Genomic DNA, 13,806 nt, shown 5'->3' with positions numbered 1-13,806 from the left:
GAAAAAACATGTTAGCCGCCATTTCCGTCTCACTTCAGGTGTCCTTAAAAGTTTTTAAATTTGACGAGTGCCATGCCCAAAAAAAAGTTACATCTGAAGTAAATGCTGATGACAAAGAGGCATTGCTGTAAGCTGAATCATGCCCCCCGGTAACCAGAACACATACCGTGTATATCTGTTATACCAAAATTATAGGTAAAGAGAGCTCATTTCTATCAAAGCATTCCTAAGATCATAAAATACAATGCTGTGTGTATTTAGCATTTATATAAACCCATGCAGACACGGGGAGTACGTACAGAGACTGTGCAGATAGTGCCCTGGCTGGCAGGGCTGTGGAGTCGGAGTTGGAGTCGGAGTAATTTTGGGCACCCGGAGTTGAAATCGGAGTAGTTGATTTCATAAACTGAGGAGTCTGAGTCGGGAGTCGGATGATTTTTGTACAAAATCCACAGCCCTGTTAAGTATTAGACTAAAGAGTCGGAGTCGAGGAGTCGGAGTCGTAGCCATTTTGGGTACCCGGAGTCAGAGTTGGAGTCGGAGTCGTGGTTTCATAAACTGAAGAGTCGGAGTTGGAGTCGGAAGATTTTTGTACCGACTCCACAGCCCTGCAGGCTGGGATTGGATTCAGGGACCCCACGCTGCAAGTCAGGATAATAAAAAAAAAAACACAGAAAAGTGATATTTAAATGGAAAGGTAAGGGATAAACTGGGAAGCACCTGACTAACAGGAAAGAAAAACCTTGAAAAAAAAAAAATTAAAAAACTACCGTATTTTTCGGACTATAAGACGCTCCGGACCATAAGACGCACCTAGGTTTAGAGGACAAAATCCAAGGGAAAAAATAATTTACTAAACCTTGTGTGTCTATGGTGCATGGGCGTCTTATGGACCTTTTCCCCCCAATTATTATTTACCTCTTGTACCTTCCTTGAACCTTCTGTGTCCTCTGTCCTCCTAGGTCCCCTGGTGTCCCCTTTCCTCCTTTCTCTGTCCCATGTTCTCTGTCCTCGTACTCCATCCCCCTGTGTCCTGTTTCCTCTGTCTTCTACCCCTGCGTCCTCCGTGTCCTCTATCCCCTCGTCCCTTCTATCCTCACCATGTCCTCTAGTGTGTTAAATACTTTGTCTGGCATCTCTATCCCTGTGTCCTCTATCCCTCATCTCCCTTCTATTTCCATGTCCCCCTCCTCCATCCTCATGTCCACCAGTGAGTTACAATCATACAGTACATGTAGCAGGGCATCTCAATCCCTGTATTCCACTGTGTCCTCCATGTCCCCTGTCACTCATCTGCTGGGCATCTTAATCCCTCTGTTCCTGTGTCCCCATCTCTTTTTTTTCTGTTCTATTGCTGATGTCCTCCTCTGTCCCCGTGTCAGCCAGTGCATTTAATACTGTACATACTTGTAGCTATTCCCGTTCTTCATGTCCCCATGTCTTATGTACCGTCTATTGCTGGTGCTCGTCGGTACACCTGGCCGTTTTCCTCCGGCACCCCACGTGTCATCCAGCGTTTCAGATTCAAACTGGCAGCCGCGCAGCTTCCTCCATTCAAAAGTCACAGGACAGCTTTGCTGATCTATGGGCGGGACAACAGCTCCATCAGTGGGGCCAATCAGTGCACTCCCTGCTACTGAGGGAGTGCCGTGATTGGCTCCAAAGACGGACAGTGCTCCCGCCCTCGGGGCTATCGGGTGCTGTTTGATTAGAGCAGAAAACATCAAGCAGCGTGATTGGCTGGCTGGGACAGCGCCCCCCGCCTGATTCGCTCATAGATCGGCAAAGCTGTGCACGTTAATGCGGGGAACTGTGCGCCTCCTAGTTTGTGTCTAAAACGCTGGCAGGCACCGCAATGGAGGAGGACATCGAGATCGGGAAATACGTGATGGGGACACACAGGACACCGCGAACAGGAAATAGGTGATGCGGACACGCAGGACACCGCGATCAGGAAATAAGTGATAGGAACATGCAGGACACCGCGATCAGAAAATAAGTCATGGGGGACACGGAGTACACCGCAACACAGCTCAGCTACAAGCATGTACTCGAGCACACTGGTGGACACGGGCGGATGAGTAGGACATCGGGGATAGAAGGGAGAGGCGGGAAAGGGGACAAATAGGACACAGGAACACAGGGATTGAGATGTGCGGCTGTCTATGGCGGACATTGACTGAGGCACAGATCCAAATATGTAGTATTCGAACTATAAGACGTACTGACTTTTCTCCCCCACTTTTGGAGGAGAAAAAGTGCGTCTTATAGTCCGAAAAATACGGTAAATCTGCGCAAAACACACAACTAACTTCAGCCAAACGTCAAATAAACAATATTGTCCCTTTAAACTGGAGACAATGCTCTGTTGATGGCAACCAGATGCCAATGCCCTGTGTTCATTATATATCACCTTATTTTAGTAAACAGATACTTGGCTCGGTAATAATAAAATAGTAAGTACCAACTGCTGTAGGCATATGCAGCTGCAAGTTCACAGGCAAGGTCAATATGCAGAGGTACCTGTGTACTGTTATTGACACATACCTTTATTAAGCTACACGATCATCTGCACAAACAGCTATTGTATGTATGTGTTTACCGCCACAGTGTCAATAGTTCCTAGAGAAGTGACTTGCTGTGTCATGATTATTGGCCCAGCTACAAAAACCAGTTGTGAAAACTGCATATAGAAAAATGGTTCTCTTTATTATTACACATGTGCCTTGTAAAACCGTACACTGAACAAGCATGTCAAGCCATGTGCCAGTGTATCTCAACTAATATTCCTAGTGACTATTTTTACCCCCAGGGCTCACCCCTCCTCTTTTTTTCAATATTGCAATACATACAGATGGGTGCAGCACAAGTCTTTAGCTATTTAAAGCTGTTGAGAGTTACATTTCCTAAGCCAACAGTAAGCTCAAATTGCTCATTGTAACAGTGCCCTGTTTGGAGCCCTGAGTTGACCGAATCCCATCATGTGATTAAACTCATCACATGACCAGAATGACCAAAGAAAGGGCAGGTAAATATTCCATCCCTTCATTGAATGCAACGGCCATGATTGGTGGTAGAAGGCTGCCCAAACATATTAGTGGTGCTGATTGTGCTTGCGGTTGAGTGTAGCTCTTTGACACCAAGAAAGACCAAGGTCCCTTTCACAGTGGTGTGGTGCTGTGTAAAGGCCGCTTTGTAACCACCGCCAATGTGAAGTTCAGTGTGGTGGGTGAGTTGTGGTACAACAGGGAAAGTAAACTATACTTTCCATTGACTGTTCTTCAGGGAACACAATGCAAGTCCCACTGTGAACGTGGTCTTAGTGAAGCTGTTCTGGCAAAAAGATGCAATATGGCTATGGCAACGTGCTTAATCCCTGCTTTATAAATATGAACCAAATTTATTTTTGTATTAAAAAGTTGAAAAATGACTTTCAGCCACTTTGAAAAAGACCTCACAGGGGAAGCGCCATTGCCTCGTTTTTCCCGTATAAAGCAGGGCACACCCCCTCCCTCCAGCGATGCCTGACCCTAAGACACCCCCCACAATGCCTAATCCTAAACGCAGATCATATGGGTGCCGCCATAGATGCCATTGTAATTTGCATTTCAAGTGGACCTGAACTCAGAACGTCCTCTCTGCTCTAAAAGATAAACAGCATAATAACCTTTAAAATTAAAAACATTTTGTTACAGCTGATACATATCTTAAAATAAATATGCGCGGTTTCTACTTCCTGCTTTCATGGAAGCAGACATATTGTTTACCTCCTGTGCTTTCAAATGAGCTTATCTGCCATCTCTGCCGTGGCAGTCATGTGACACGGGGAGAGATCAAATTACAACTTGTGATTAGATACAAATGAGGGGGAATTAAACAGGCTAAACTCTCTCAACACATACAGGGTGCATTTCTCTGTTTTCGGTCTATCCTGCGCTAGAGTTCAGGTCCACTTTAATAGCTGTGATTAGCAGATATTAGAGTTAGTTTGGGCCCAGAGGAGCCCGATGAAATGGCCGGGGCTGCCTGCTATGCAAACTGCGGCCATATACAGCAGGCGCTTTGCGGCTCTATGTAGCCAACACCCAAATTATCTGTAATAGCCACTAATCATGGTATAGCATAGGCACCTATGGTGTTTCCCATTTTACCAAAATGAACTGCTTCAGGCCATTCTGGGTCTGCAGGATCATTATCTGCAAAATGGTTGTACTTTCCTCTATTAGTGGGGGTTTCTAGCAATTGCTCTGGTTTTCTATGACCACCCAAATACATTCCAGGGCTGAAGACTGACTTCATCGCCTGTCAGCTGCTTTCTTGCACAGTTCCGGCACTTGCGAGCCCTTGGTACAGTCTGTGAAGAGGCGGCCCTCCACCACGGAGTCACACCTGAGCATGGGCATGGCCGACATGTGAATCTCTGCCACCAGGTAAACACCACCAAATGTCAAGCGTGACACGCATAACGTTATGAATGTTGTGATTCAGCTGCACTTAACCCTCCTGGCGGTTTGTAAAAATCCGCCAGGGGGCAGCAAAGCAGGTTTTTTTTTATGTATTTTTTTTTTCATGTAGCGAGACACTGATTGGCCAGGCAGCGCATGGGGTCGGGGGGGGGGGGGGGGGGGCGCGGCTGCGGCGCAATCGATAGCGGGCGGATCAACGGGTAGCGGCGGCGATCGGATTGCACACGCAGCTAGCAAAGTGCTAGCTGCGTGTAGCAAAAAAAAAAAAAAATTATGCAAATCGGCCCAGCGGGGCCTGAGCGGTGCCTTTCGGCGGCATAGCCCGAGCTCAGCTCGGGCTTACCGCCAGGAAGGTTAAACTGCACCTGAATGGCGCTTGTGGCCAGCAGCCTGGACTCCCCAACAAGCGGTCAGTGAAATGACCACTATAGTGAAAATAGTCAAATTTAAAATACAAGTAAACACAAACAAATAAGTTCATTTATTCCAGAGTAAAATGAGCCATAAATTACTTTTCTCCTATGTTGCTGTCACTTACAGTAGGCAGTAGAAATTTGAAAGAACTGACAGGTTTCTCTTCATGAAGGATTCTCAGGGCTTTCTTTAGTTTCAAAAGCACTTAGTGAATGGCAGTTGCTCTGTCCACATGCCAAAAAAGTGGGGTGGGAGGGGATGGGGAATTTTGCTTGACCAGCATCATTGTATAAGTTCTTTTCAGAGAAAATATTTATAAAGAATAAGAAGCCTTGCTGAGAATCTCCCATGATGAGATGGACTAGTTAAAACCTGTCGGTTCTGTCAGATTTCTACTACCTACTGCAAGTGACAGCAACATAGGAGAAAAGTCATTTATGGCTCATCTTACTCTGGGAGATATGTACTTATTTGTCTATGTTTACATGCATTTTAAATTTCACAATTTTTCAGGACAGTGGTCCTTTAAACCTCTTGTATGAAAGACGTCTTGGATACCTGGTTTAATCAAAAGTTGCCTAGCTGAAGTACAAGAGGATGGAAGAGTTGCTGGGATGCTGTATTGTGCACTTCTGGGGGAGGGGACAAGAGGAACATGGAGAGTTTAGTGTTTAGTAACGCAGCGTACAAAGAAAAAAAAAAAAGAAGTGACAGCTAAAGAGAAGCCAAATTGCAGGAAGCCACTATCACCAAATGGGAAAACATGAATTTTTAATTTATACTGTTCCAAAAGAAGAAGAAAGTCAAAAACAAAACCTTTTTTCATCCAGAACCATTTGTGTTCAATAAAGTGAGAAGAATTTCTGTAACTTCCTCTTTGACCTGAGCACAGATGAGTTAATGTGCCCCATAATTATGGAAGTAACCTCAGATGTCAAGAAGTAACTTAATATGCAGAAGAATGATAAGCGCTGCTTGTTTCCATGTGTATTAAACTTTTATCCAGTGACGAAAGCCCCGAGCAGGGATATATTACCTGTTTGTGTAAGCCGAACCCCCTGGATAGCCTCCACGTCCATACATGCTCTGCTGCAGATACCCCTTTCCTGCTCCCCCTTCAGGAAATGCCTGCTGGCCAATGAACTGGGGGCTACCCATTCCCCCTCCATTGCCAGGCAGCCCTGGCATGACTCCGCCCCCTGTGGGGCCACCACTGGGCACCATGGAGTTTCCAAGGACCTGCATATAGAAAAACAAAACATCAGCAAACTATAAAGGATTGCAAAAACAAGCTATCATTTCAGCCAGACCTTGAAGAAAGAAGCACAGAAGGCTGGAAGAAAAGTAGGCTCTGAAAGGGTTAATCAAAGTAATGCAGCACAGGTCTTGAACAAGGGAGGGGTTAGGGCTAAGAGTCCCCAAGCAGGCTCCACCTTCAGTGACATCATGTTACCTGGCTCTGCGACGTGTTGCTCAGACCCCAGACAGTGGTTACCACGGAGAGCGATCCTGCACCCGGATTGGTGTTTGGTTGCCAGGGAACAGACTCGTATGCAAATGAACCATCACTGTTGAGGGCAGAGGCGGGAGTTACTGGTGTGCACGCAAACCACAGCAAGCATGTTTAGATACAAGAGACACAGAAATTGCAAATATCAATCAACGCAACTGTCAAGTGTTCTGCCTCATTTCTTGCTACAAACCAAGGTTCCTTTCCTATGCCGTTTGCATTTTAGTAATATTTATATATAAACCTCAGTGGAGTATTCAGAGACCTGTGCTAACGAGCTCTAGAGGCATAAGTACATACAGTACTGCAGGACAAAGCACCAACCATTTATAAAAAAGAATCATTTGAATCTGAGCTTACCTGCATAAAATAGGAGGAAAAAAAAACAAAAAACTACATCATGCATGTAAAGGAAAAATATATACCCACAGCATGGTGCAGGCAAGAGCCAGTATAGAGCACAATGACAGACATCACATTATACAAGCAGCTCACCTGCATCCTGTGCCCGGGTGTGATGGTTTCATGGGATTCATGGAATTCATTTGCAGGTGGCTCAGGTCACTGGCTGCAGAGACAGAGATAGCTTACATGTATCGCTTAGTGATGCCTGCCTCCCCGGGGGCTTGTCACAGCACCTCCAAGACACCCCGCATGACTCATAGCTTCCTTTTTATAATAATGCAGCATGCAGAATACAGGCTACACTTCAAACTTTCCTCCTGCAAGGGGTTAACGTTCTGCTCATCTGCCCCCGGCCTTCCCTCTGGTCACGTGATCTCGCATTCTGTACACAGGACGTGGAAGCTGGCACCTTGCCTGCATCTGGCACTGGTTAGACAGACACCCCTTGATTAACCCTGTCGCTGCCATGGCTACACGATCCTCAGATCAGTATCAGAGGCACAAAAATAGAACGTCTTCTTTATTTGACTCAAAGTCTTTTATAATAATTAAACCACCTCAGTACGGATGTCAGAGGCTGAAAGACCTGAATAATAGCAGCAACAGGGTCAGGATATAGAAGAATGTCTCTAATATTTTTTTTTAAAGTAACTTTGATAGATATATTATCTGGACTAAACAGAATTTGGCAAATTTAAAGAATATTCAGTATCAGAACAGGAATGTGACCATACAGGAGACATGGGGCAAAAGGCAGCTATTCACAATAAACGGGGTACAGTGGTGCCTCCCCCCCCCCCCCAACCAGTGGGTTACAGGATAGGGTGTGAACAGGAAGAGGGGGCCCAGGACAAGGAGTACAGATGGGGGACAGGAAGGAAACAAGCAGAGGTGGGAACGGAAAAAGCTGTGCAGTGGGTGGGAGCGCACACAGGCGGAAGCATACAGCAAAACATGAGCAATGAGCAGAAGAGGTGACAGGTGTCATACTGTCCCTAGCTAATCTACCAGCAGAACAGAAAGGCCATGTCTGAGTAATCTGTGGGGGCGACAGGTCCTCCCAACAGCCACATCACAAAATATCACTAACTGGCAAGCTTCGGAAGAAAGTGTACTGAAATTCAAGACACGTATTACAAAAAACAAAAAAAGCACATTGGGGGGGAGAGGAGGGAGAGAAATATGTGAACCTTAATAATTTGGTCGCAAGTCCATCCCCTTAACAGTACAATCTCCTGATCTACAGTACGATGGATCGGATCAGGAGCTGTTAGTAGTGACAATCGATGACGAGCCAACGTTCCAGCCATCAGTCCATTGACTCTAATATTGCAACAATTCTTTTAGTCTGATTGAATTGCTTATCATTTCTTTTGCATTGGTGGGACCAAACAATTGTTTCCAATTCTTTCAGATTGGACAGTCGATCTTTTGGGAAGTTGTATTGTCAATAGGCAGCTTTAGTCATGGCAAAGGCAGCCATACTGAATGTCGACAAAATGATTTGTTTATAGCGGGCACAATAAGGGACTTGCAGAGTAGAAGGGAAATTCCAACTTAATGTCATGCGGTTTATAACAATACAGAAGTTTCAAAAGAGCCACTTTGTTCCCGTTAATCATTGTTTGTACGTTTTATCATTGCCTTTATGCGTTTCACTTCCATCCACAGAGATATGCTCATATATCAATCATACCCATAAACATACAGTACTGAGATATGGAAGATCGACAGCGCTAAGGTCTTCAGAGGAACAGGAAAAGCCCCACTACTAACTTACCCAAAGAATATTACAGGGTAAAACCTAGAACACACATTCAACTTTGATTGGCCAGTCACTGGCTAATTTTACCACCATCATGTAGTATGAGAGCTTAGCTACACAACCTGGTCATAGTATGCAAAAATCAGGTCACTGTCATATTAGATGGAGGTGGTCAAATTGGCCTGTGATTAGCCAATCAAAATTGGAATGCGTGTACCTTAACTTCACTCACAGAAATAAGGCAATATTGCTGTTTGGCCAAGTAAATAAATAACGGTAGAAATAAAATAAAGAAATAACTGATTACATAAATATTTCTTTTTACTTAGATCAGAATCACAATTTTCCCATCATTTTTTCCCAAGGATCGGCGATACTTTGAGTGACAAGCTGTCGTTTCTGCGATCTCGCTATGCGGGTACAAGCGATATCAAGCGAATATCATTAATCTACGCGCGGCGATAACCATCACAGCTGATCTTTAAAATCCCCGACGACTTCTGCACAAAGTATTCCAATCACTGGAGGTCTCATTCGCGCCCGTTGAGTGCCGTCGAACATACCTGCCGGCCAAAGATGGATTGGGAGCGCTCGTCGCTGTGGGATGTCGCTGGGATCCATCTTCCTGGGTAGAGAGGAGAGTATGTAGCTTTATGGCCCATACTCACGGGCTACAAATGTCGCCGCAACACGCGGCGTGCGTGTGTTGCAGCGACAGGTCGCCCGTGAGTATGCGGCGTTGCACGGGCGCGCACCTCGAACTGCCGCTAGTCGCTGATGTCGCCGGGCGATTGAACCGCTCAATCACCTGGCGACAGTCGCCGCCGCAACTGTCGCTAGTCCGCGTGAGTACGCGGACTAGCAACAGCAACAAGATAACACATACACAATAATTAGGATTGGGTGGCCAACCATTAAATTTGTAGCACCACTCAGACTTCTGAGGAGAGATTCTGGTAATACAGATTCCAGTAACCACAACAAAAATAACCTTCCTCTCTTCATGTGCTATAACAAAATATACTTTATTGATGACATGCAAAAACTTCCCAGCAATTTGTCAAACGGAACCCTCCCCTTAAAACCAAAATGGTTCTAAGGAGAGGGTTCCGTTTGACAAATTGCTGGGAAGTTTTTGCAGGTCATCAATAAAGTATATTTTGTTATAGCACATGAAGAGAGGAAGGTTATTTTTGTTGTGGTTACAAGATAAGTAACACATTGGGCTTCCGGCGGGGGGAGGCGCAACAGCGACAGCTTCCGCCGCATCAGTTGCCAGGTCCCTCCGCCGTGTGTATGCGGAGGGACCTGGCGACGAGCTGTTGCCGGCCTGTCGCGCACACGCTCACGTGTGCTGGCGACAGGCCAAAAAGTTGCCCGTGAGTATGGGCCATTAGAATATTCTCCGAATAGAACAAGTCAGAGAAACACTCGCTAGTCAACACTGAAATGATTTGTATATTTTCCATGCGAATAAGGATGACAAAGTCAGTGAGTAGGGAGGCATTCCTGGAACATTAAAAGATTTATCACCCTCAAAAAACTAAATCTGCTGGTGTTACAAAATGACAGCGAATGAGCAACTGAAACAGAAAAACATTCTAGACTATTTGTGAACTATGTCCTCAAACAAGGCAACAGTGAAAACATACGTAGTGTATTTACTGACAAATGCCCATACAGCTGCACAAAGGTGCTAAACGGACTACTACACTTTAGCCAGAGATTCAGCCAGCATTGGTTAGTTGCAACAGAGGGTATGAGGCCTCATCTTCCTCATACTTCTATAATATTCCTTCCTACAGAACAGTATGTGCTCAGCACACAGTGGCAATCGCTCTATTGTATGGACACCAGAGAAAAAAAATGATATTTTTTTTTAAGGTGTTTCCTTTTTAAAATGCCTGAAGCAATCACACCGCTGTCATACATTTCTGCAAGAATCCCTTGCGTGGAGCTGCACGATATTCTGCTTGACAAAGGATACCTGCAGTGAGAGAAATATGAAGCCTAACATTTATTTCCTTTTACACAATGCAAATTGCCTGGCTGTCCTGCTGATTCTCTGCCTCCAATACCTAGGCCCGGGCCAAAACAGCACAAAAAAAAAAAAAAAAAAAAAAAAAAAAAGTGGATCGTAAAGGAACGGATTCGAACAGATGCTAACAGATCCAATGTTAACCTATGAATCCATGCCGTAGGAGCCACTGGACGGACCACAAGTTTGGATCTGCAGTACTTTTTCTGGATCGACTGATGCTTTGCATTGACCGCGCACCAACAGAACAGAGTGACGGAGATGGAAACTTTATGCCTTTAAAAACTGATCCGTTCCAGGTTTTCCACCTGTACCAGTGTGAACCGGGTCTGACCCTAAACAAGCATGCGGATCAAGCTTTCTGACAAAAGTTTGACTCAATGGATGTGTTGCATGCTTGTTTCAGGTGTTGTGACACTGCTAATGTATGAAAGATCAGGTATTGTTTGGGTAGGAACACACTAGGCAGAATCGCATAGGGGGAAAACTCATGCCATTCTGCCAAGTGTGTTCCTTCCCTTTGGCAACTGGTATTATTTAAAAGGAAATAAATATGGCAGCCTCCATATCCCTCTTCAAGTAGTCACACTGCAGATTTATTGCAGGAGTTGTATCAGCTGTAACAAAGTCAGGTGGCTTCTGAGAGCAGGAAAGAGGTAAAAAGGGTCAACAGTTCATAGATTTTAGCTCTGGCATACTTCAATGAATAGATCATTGAGCAGAAACAATACAAAAAAAAAGTAAAAACAAAAAAAACAAAACAAAAAAAAAAAACACCTTAAAAAGTAGATTTAAATATAAAATAAAACTGGAATATCTAGTCATTTTTAGGAGAAGGAAAATAGATACAATCGTTTATTTCATTAGTTAAATTTCACCTCGGGTGTCTTAAGACAATCCAGTAGCCTACTGCAGATCCATCACTTTCCAGCAGATCAGGAAATAGTAATAAAGGGATAAAAACAAAAACAGAAAAACACACAGGTAAGCAGAGCCTCCTGGTGTCGCTCATCCAGCCCCAGAATCAGCCATTTGTAGGCTCTGCTCTGTCTCTGGTGATGGGCAAAGTGCAAAAAGCTCAGTAGTGTTTGGCAGCATTCATCACATGACAGCTGCCATGTCCCTAAAAGACAGCACTTCATAGTTATGTATGCTGTAAATACTATTTTATATTTATCCTTGCTCATCAAACAGCAGCAACAATCTGAAACCGCAGAGAACACATTTCACGACATCAACAATTCAAGCTAACGTTTTCCTTCACCTGATCTCATCTCTGCATACCTAAATAACATTGCTTTGCTAATGCACAGACACATCTATCCTGGTTGGCCAGAAACGTAGAATGTGTTTTCACTCATTTTATGGGGGCTGCCATCTTGCCCTCTGCGAATTCTGAAAATGACGTCACTTTTTTTTTTTTCTTACTCTAAATGGTTAATCTCTACGATAAAAAGGTTTACATTAGAAGGTGACAGAAGAGGGGGCAGGTTCAGAAGCCGAGCTACTGCTTTCACTGTAAATGGGCAAGCATAAAGTGGAAATTTTTGAGGAATGGAACTTCACAGATAAAATGCAACTAATCATGCTTCAGGAGGAGAATATTAAAGGACACCCGAGGTGAAAATAAACGAAAGAAAGAATTGTATCCATCTCCCTCCTAAAAATGACTTTAAGGGAACCTTAACTGGCGGGGAAAAAAAATTCACTTACCTGGGGGCTTTCCCAAGCCTCCTGCAGCAGTCCTGTGCCCGCGCCGGTCCTTCGGTGCCCTCCGGTCTCCCTCCGCGGCTAAGTTTCGTTTTAGGACGACTGGCAGTCGTCCGAAAATGAAACGTAGCCGCGGAGGGAGACCGGAGGGCACCGAAGGACCGGCGCGGGCACAGGACGGCTGCAGGAGGCTTGGGAAAGCCCCCAGGTAAGTGAATTTTTTTTCCCCACCAGTTAAGGTTCCCTTTAAGATATTCCACGGTTTTATTTTATATTTAAATCTACTTTTTAAGGTTTTACTGTTTTATTGTTTTTGCTCAATTACACATTCATTGAATTATGCCAGAGCTAAAATCTATGAACTATTGACCTTTTTATCTCTTTCCTGCTCTGAGAAGCCATTTTCTGCTAGGAAAGGGTTTTATAGTTGTAATTTCTTATCAGTGAGGGTCACGCTGTAGTCTGACCCAGTCCTGACTCAGACAGGAACTGCCACTTAGAGACCTGTTTAACTCTTTCAATTCAAGGACGCTGCAAAATGTAGCCTGGCATCTATTGCTCTTGAGTGTCACATGATCACACATGGCTGACCTACCTACCAGCTGAATCCAGAAAGGACATGTACAGAATAAAAGCTGGAGAGCAGTAGAAAGTACACCTGACCCATGAAAACCATATTTCACACTACCCCTTTGCTTGTGTACACGGTGCATACTTAACTTTTTAGTTGGTCTGTGAACCAGTTATTCCACTTAAACACAAAAACCTACATCACTATGTACCATCATTACATAAGACAAGTTGGAGCTGAATGCCACAAAATATTACAGTACTAAACATTATGTTTTAAAGGACAACTGACATGAGGGGTTTATGGAGGCCGCCATATTGATTTCCTTACAATACCAATTGCTTGAATGTCCTGCTGATCCTCTACCTCTTCATCTGGCATTATTGTCAGATCTGACAGATTCGCTGCATGCTGGTTTCTGGTGTGTGATTCAGACAACTGCAACAAAATAAGATCAGCAAGGCTGCCAGGCAACTGGTATTGTTTAAAAGGAAACAAATATGGCAGCCTCCATATCTCACTTCAGTTGTCCTTTAACTCCCATCCAAAGTGGTTGCAACTGTTTTAAGAAGCTTGCTGATAACTATGGCAACAATATAATACAACTTAATCTAAACAACCAGACTCTCCCGGTTTCATAAATCTGCACAAAGCAGGAAGTAAAATTAACTGCACACCTTTGCTCCACAATTGCTTTGCTGAGTTTCCTGCCAGAACACATTTATTGCACAGAGAAAGAGTGGATGCTGGCCTCATCTATGGCATAGTCCTAACAAGCTGAGCAGCCTTTACATTGAAACATGCAGAGCCTCAAGGCAGTGAAAAACACCAGAATTAACCACGGCTAAAGTCATATAATACGTGAACTATATCAAGGCGCTTTGGGAAAGCAGAAACACTTTCATTATCTTTGTTTATGAATTGCGA

The 13,806-nt window shown here is 44.3% G+C and overlaps 1 protein-coding gene across 3 annotated transcripts in view; it reads right to left on the bottom strand.

Annotated features, from left to right (window-relative positions):
• ZMIZ2 (zinc finger MIZ-type containing 2) overlaps positions 1-13,806 on the bottom strand; it is a 137,344-nt gene that overhangs the window by 49,925 nt on the left and 73,613 nt on the right. For all 3 annotated transcript variants that reach the window (XM_068274772.1, XM_068274770.1, XM_068274771.1), the window contains exons 2-4: positions 6,886-6,958; positions 6,334-6,448; positions 5,917-6,119 (exon numbers count right to left, since the gene is read on the bottom strand). In XM_068274772.1, the coding sequence (XP_068130873.1) occupies positions 5,917-6,119; positions 6,334-6,448; positions 6,886-6,935 (368 nt within the window). In that variant the 5' untranslated portion in view covers positions 6,936-6,958. The remainder of the gene's footprint in view (positions 1-5,916; positions 6,120-6,333; positions 6,449-6,885; positions 6,959-13,806) is intronic.

The sequence above is a fragment of the Hyperolius riggenbachi genome, chromosome 3 (genome assembly GCF_040937935.1).
Source record: "Hyperolius riggenbachi isolate aHypRig1 chromosome 3, aHypRig1.pri, whole genome shotgun sequence".
NCBI lineage: Eukaryota > Metazoa > Chordata > Amphibia > Anura > Hyperoliidae > Hyperolius > Hyperolius riggenbachi.
The sequence above is the reverse complement of the archived record's forward strand: the minus strand, read 5'-3'. Positions and strand labels throughout refer to the sequence as shown.